This window comes from Orycteropus afer, unplaced genomic scaffold (assembly GCF_000298275.1).
Source record: "Orycteropus afer afer isolate SDZICR_OR568_19922 unplaced genomic scaffold, OryAfe1.0 scaffold00017, whole genome shotgun sequence".
Classification (NCBI taxonomy): domain Eukaryota; kingdom Metazoa; phylum Chordata; class Mammalia; order Tubulidentata; family Orycteropodidae; genus Orycteropus; species Orycteropus afer.
This window is the reverse complement of record NW_006921604.1, coordinates 4985063-4991920: the sequence shown is the minus strand read 5'-3', so window position 1 is coordinate 4991920 and position 6858 is coordinate 4985063. Positions and strand designations below refer to the sequence as shown.

General features: G+C 37.3%; 1 protein-coding gene across 1 annotated transcript in view; it reads right to left on the bottom strand.

Moving 5' to 3' along the window:
- The window catches only part of NPHP1 (nephrocystin 1), a 147590-nt gene that overhangs the window by 125627 nt on the left and 15105 nt on the right, over positions 1-6858 (bottom strand). Inside the window, exons 3-4 of the mRNA XM_007959516.1 lie at positions 1956-2016; positions 925-1049 (exon numbers count right to left, since the gene is read on the bottom strand). Coding sequence (XP_007957707.1) covers positions 925-1049; positions 1956-2016 — 186 coding nt within the window. The remainder of the gene's footprint in view (positions 1-924; positions 1050-1955; positions 2017-6858) is intronic.

Here is a 6858-nt window from a genome sequence, read left to right as displayed (position 1 = left end):
GAAAGAGGGGGAGGCCTTCAACAAGATGGATTGATACAGTGGCTGCGATGATGGGCTCGAGTATAGCAGGGATTGTGGGGCTGGTGCGGGATCAGGCAGTGTTTCGTTCTGCTGTGCATGGGGTCGCTATGAGTCGGAAACGACTCAACGGCACTTAACAACAACAACAACACTGAAGGTGGACAGGTTCTGAAGCTACTGCTACTACCATTTCACAGTTGATGTGCAATGCCTTCAAATAGCTGTTTTGTATATGTTGTCTAGACTTTATATTTGTTTACAGTGGGAAGATAAGTCTGATACCAACAACTCTTTCATTCTCAGTACTGGAAATCCGTAGAAATTCTAGAATCCTTGCCATCTATATCCTTTGGCATTTTCCCCAGGATACAATACAAAATATGGGAACAGCATTAAAGAGTTTGAGTAGTTGATTTTTACCTTTCAGTTCTGTAAATTGGGTTTGTTAATACCTTATACTCTTCTTTCCAATTTGAAAAGCTATTATTAACAATCACTAAAGCAGAAAAAGAATGCATGTTTCTGCCTCGGAATTTTTAGAATAGTTATGGGGGGGTGATTATGCAAGCAGACAATCCAAATATTTTTATTTTACACATCAGCATTAAAGCCATCACCTCTATTTTCTAACATTTGTTTATGTAGCTTTTCAGATCTTTCACTTTTGTTTCCCCAAATAGAGTAGAAATTAATTGCAGGCATGGACCATGACTTACACTTCTTTTTATCTCTCATAGGATCTAACATATTCTCTTATGCACAGTAAGTAAGTGTTGACTGCTTATATTGTTATTGTCATTTACTTATACCTATATTGTTATGTGTCTTTATTTTGAGTTAAATATTAAAACTTTTGGTGATACAATATCTGACAAAAAGAAAAAAGAAAGAAAGGACACATACTCAGTTATATTTTCTCTACTTATGGCCACAGCAAGTTCTTGGAGTTGGTGGGTTAGCTTATCCAAAAGATTATGCTCCTCTATTTTTCTCTGATTATATCTTCCAACAGGTGCAGATTCATCAGCCTATGAGAGAATATATACCTCTTTCACTGAAAAATTAACTTGTTTGCTATTATATTTATTTTATAAAAGCAAGAAAAATTCCAGTAAGTGTTATAAGACAAAGTAAATATCAAAATGAGACACATCTATTTTAGGAAAATAAGTACAATTTAAAAGAAAAGTAGATAACTGGATTGGAATACAGACCAAATTAAAAAATTAAACTACACCACTTGTGTTTTGTTTATGTTTTGTTTTCTCATTAAGTATTACAGACTTTCTACAGTCAGTAAGGAAAGGTTAGCCTTGGAGTCAAAAAGATGAGTGACAATCCCAAGCACTGATACATATTGGCAGTGAGACACTGTGAAAGCTGCTTCACCTTTGTGAGTCTGTTTCCTCATCTGTGGAACAGGAATAATTAGGTTATAAACTTAGGGCTGAAGCTTACACTCATAGTCAGTGGAAAAAAAATTCTTGAGTGGATTGCCAACATTAAACGCTAGGTCTTCCTATTTCTGCGTAGTCACTGATATTAAAGCTGCTGTTTGGTATAGGAGACTTCCTTACCACTTATCCTCAGGGCCAGATTATGTACTCGCTCCCCATAATGAAATTAAAATGAAAACAATTCTAAATTGTAAAACATAAAGCTAACACAATGCTAAGATTAAAACAGCTTCTTCCTGGATTCTCTGATTTCTTAGTGCTGGATGAGTTCACTGAAGCTGGATTTTCTTTAGTATTTGAAGTCCTGGCTTTTCTGCTCCGAAGTACAAATTTAGTAAGCCTGTTGAGCAAGCCAGCATTGTCTCAGGTTAGACTTAATCACTAACATGAACCCAGGAGCTTATCAGCTCTGATTCACACTTAATGAAAATGTTTGTATAAAAACTGACTTTTTATATGATCAAATATAATACTTACTTTGCTTAATTTTTGAAGAGCATTTTTATTTTCATCTAATGCATGTTTTAATTGGATACATCTAAATTTAAAAAAGGAAAGAAAAAAATATTGTTTCATTATCAGAACCAGAAAGTTATTTTTAGAAACACATACATAAGGCAATTAGCTATTTTATGAATAATATTTTTTAAAAAATCACATGAAAATGCTTTTCTACCCATTAGCTCAGGTGATCCTGACAGCACAGCTCTCAGGACCACAGAAATGAAGCATTAAGACCCTGGCCTTCAGCTTCCTATCTCTAAAATAAGGAAGAGCACTGGACTTTAAAATGCTTCTCTGGCTCTAAAAGTTCATAAACATAGGACCTCATCAAGGAGACACAACTAATAATGATAATAACACCTAAAATTTACTGTGTGCCAAGCATAATGCTAAATATTACCTCATCTAAACCTCCTAACAACGCTCATCCCAGCTGAAGAAACTGAGATTCTAAAAAGCTAAGTGACTAACCCAAGGCCGTTTTTGCTAGTTCATGATAGAGTCACAATGTGAAAGCTGAGTTTAGGACTCTAGAGCTGACCTCCTTCCACCACAGCACAATCCCCTTCTGAACCCGACCTGCTCTTACAGGTACAGTGTTTTGCATTATTCCATAGACAGTTAAAGAGCTCATCTAATGTAATTTATGTCTTACCCACCCAAACGGTAAGTGCGAAAATTACAACCAAAAACGGGCTACAGCTAAAGATAATAGAGTTTTTAAAATCAAATGCTCTTTATCAAAAAATAACCTGCAAAAGTCACTATTTTTGATACTGTTTAATTTTTTGTTCCCAACATGAGTGAAATGAATTAAGCAGTAAGAAAGGAGACAAAAATCCTTTGTGAAAGGCACAGAAAGAGAAGTGAAAACTTCAAACTGTGGCTGACTCTGCCAGTTACCTACCTGAAGCTCTTCTCCCACTGTCTTCCTATATGTTAGCAGATTCCACCTCCCACTGATACTCTACTTTCTCAGCCTCCATGTGGGCAGGGTGGGTATGTGGCCCAGGGAGGGTATGTGGCCCAAGGATGGCCAACAAAACATAAGAGAAATATGTTGGAGATTTCCTACCCCCACCCCTATTTCATCCCTAGGAGCTCCGGGTGTAGTAGCTAAGGCATTTGACTACTAACCAAAAGGCTGGCAGTTCAAAAACCCACCAGCCACTCCTCAAAAGGAAGACTGGGCACTCTACTTCCGTAAAGATTTATCACCTCAGAAACCCAAAGATGGTCTCTATAAGTCGGAATTGACTCGATGGCAGTGAGTTTAGTTTGGTTTGGTTAGTGGAAAGAGGCATGAAAAGAATCTCCTTCCCCTTTCTGCTTTTAGTACTTGTTATGGATTGAATTGTGTCCCCCTGAAAGGTATACTGAAATCCTAGCACCTGTACCTGTGAATGTGACCTTGTTTCGGGAAATAGGTTTTTCTTTGTAGATGTTATCAGGTAAGTTAACCAAGTCACACTGTAGGGTGGGTCCTACTCCTACTCTCTCCTGAATCTCACTGCTGTCCAGTCAGACCCGACTCAGCATAGCGACTCCCCTTTGGGTTTCCGAGGTGATATCACTACAGAAGTAGATTGCCCAATCTTCCTCCCAAGGAGTGGCTGGTGGGTTTGAACCGCCAGCCTTCAGGTTAGCAGTCAAATGCCTCAGGCACTATGCTACCAGAGCTCCCATCTTATAAAAGAGTACAGACATGGAAATGGAGACACACAGGAGAAACATGCATATGAAGATATATCTATAAGCAGCAAAGGAATGTCAAGGATTGCTGGCAGATACTAAAAGATAGGAGAAAGGTATGGGGCAGTTCCTCTCTCAAAGTCCTCAGAAGGAATCAACAGGGCTGAGACCCTGATTTGGACCTTCTCCAACACTGTGAGAAAATAAATTTCTGTTCATGAAAGTCACCCACTTTGTAGTATTTTGTTATGATGCCTGAGGACACTATAACTATGAGGAGAGCATCATCAGCAAGCTGAGGACAGCACAGCAGAACAATAGCAACACAACTGCCAGGTCTGGGTCCTTGAAAACATCACCCACCCTGGAAGAATCTGCCTCCAGATTTTTTGTTACATGAGATTGGTAAAGCCCCTTGTTCTGACAGGTGTCCCCCTACTTGTGCCAAAATAATCCAAGCTGAAATTTATACTCAAAAATATCAATTAAGGGCCAAAGTGGAAAACTATTTTTATGTAATAAAAACCTATTGCCACTGAGTCAATTCCGACTCATAGTGACCCTATGGGACAGAGTAGAACTGCCCCATAGGGTTTCCAAGGCTGCAATCTTCATAGAAGCAGACTACCACATCTTTCTCCCACAGGGAAGTTGATGAGTTCGAATTGCCAATTTGTTGGTTAGCAGCCAAGTACTTACAAATGAAATATTTACTATAGTTATCTTATATTTTAAAATTGTCAAAATCCTCAAACTATTCAGATATTTTGAGACTTCTGTTTCAGGATAAAAACTAAGTACACAATCATCTTCACTGACTCCTGAAACCTACCAGACATAATTTAAAACATTTTAGAAAGTAATAAACTTTTAACACTGAAAGGAATGAAAGAGAGACCATCAGTCAACAAGAAATTTCAACAAACTGCTGCTGCATGGATAAAAGATGGATCCGTGTTCCTCTATAAAGAGAGGAAGTCATATAAGCATAAGAGGGAGATAATCTGCAAGGCATAAAACTCCAGGATTTGAGTCAGCAAGTATGAACGACAGAGGGCTAATTAAAGTCTGTTTATGGTGATGAATTATTAAGTTCTACAAATGAAAAGGCATGTACAAGGTTGAGATTTGCTTTATATAATTATATATTACACATCAGTAACATCTAAGCTGTTGTTGTTGTTGTTATGTGCTGTCAAGTCAGACCCGACTCATAGTGACCCCTCCTTGGGTTTCCCAGGCAGTATCACTACGAAGTAGATTGCCCCATCTTCCTTCTGAGGAGTGGCTGGTGGGTTTGAACCACCAACTTTCTGGTTAGCAGTCAAGTGCTTCTAGGCACTACACTCCCATGTAAGGTATGATGAGTAAAATCTGTCTGAAAACAATCTAAGGTCTTTATATTATTCAGGGGGAGAGCAAAGATACTGATTAAGTTTAGATTTAGTTATGGCCCTTTGCAATAAGCCTTGTGACTTTTTCATACAAGACTATTTATAGAAAATCTGTCAGTTGGCTTTATTTATAGAAAATCTGTCAGTTGGCTTCCTTTGTCATATCTCAACTCTCTCTTCCCTTCCTCCTAACCAGAGGACTCTGCTCTAAAAGAAATTAACAAATTACCTGGGGAGAATTACACTGCTAAAGAAGTTTCTTGCACATCAAAGTTTAAAGCCTACTGTATTCTGATATTGGGGGTTCCTTGCCTGCATACAAAGAACCTCATTCTCATTCAAGGGAAAGTACAAGTGGAAAGAGACCTATATTTACAACAACAGAAGAACCCAGGACAGCTTTCTAGAACAATCAACCTAGTTCCTCATTCTTAAATAAGAATGGATAGATAGAGAATGAATGGATCACTAGATACAATGAAGAAAACAAGAAACATGAAAGATTAAATTTAAGACTAACCAAAAAGTAAATAAATTTTTAAAAATCCAAGCCCAGAGGAAGCAAAGACAATTCAGAGAACAGCAAAGAACTTTAAAAAGAAAACAAAACAAAAACCCTCCTAAATCATGGAAGTCTAAGGAGATAATCTGCCTGAAAAACAGGAACACAATATTAAGAAAAGGAGCAATTATAAATTAATAGTATGGTTGCTGAAATAAAACATTCCATAGAAAAGTTAAAAAAAAAAAAAGTCAAAAGAATTTCCTAGATATAAACAAAAAGACAAAGAAACAAACACAATTAAAGGGAAGGTAAGAGATCTAGATCAATACAGAAAGTTCTGTGCTTGACTCAAAGGAGTTCTAGAAAGAAACATACTTAAGTAAAGAAATTGCTTTTTAGTAAAAGATAATTTCCCAGAGCTCATAAGGGATGTATGTGTGTGTTTCAAACTGACATACGCTGAGTACTGAGCAAGATAAAAACGACACCTAAATACATATGACGAAATTTCAAAATACCGAGTGTCTTAGCTTCTTAGTGCTGCTGTAACAGAAACTTATTTCCTCACAGTTCTGGAGCCTAGAAGTTCAAACCAGGTGGTATCCCTCCTTTTCTTAGTAGCAGCCCTGGGTGTTCCTTGGTGATCCTCACATGGCATCTGTCTGCCCCCATTTGTGCTTGCTTCTGTGTCTAATGTGCTCTTTTTATAACTTGGACGTGATTAGGTTTAGGACACATACTACACTGGTATGATCTTAACTGACTGACTACACTACATTAGGTTGCTTAACAGAAGGTGATTGTAATAATTAGATTAGATGACATCCACCAGTATAGGGGTTAGAATTGCAATACATATTTTAAGGGGACACAATTTAATCCATAGCACCAAAGCTGAAGAAAGAAGCCCAAAACAAGTCAAAGTCTGATTATTCAAAGGAATGATAATTAGACCTATAAGCAACACTGGACCCAAAGAAAACTTAGCAATGTCTTCAAAGGTTTAAAGAAAAATTATTAAAACTCTATATCTATCTCCCTTTCTTTATGTAAAAATGTAGTTAATCAATGCTCTTTTACACTTTACTTTTAAGCACTTTGAATGCCTGACTTAAGTAAAAAAATTTTCCAAAAAAAAAAAAAAAAGAGAAATGAAGTTCTGATATATGCTATATATAAGATATGTTGTTGTTATGTGCAGTCGAGTCAAACCCGACTCATAGCGACCCCTCCTTGGGTTTCCGAGGCAGTATCACTACGGAAGTAGGATTGCCCAACCTTCCTT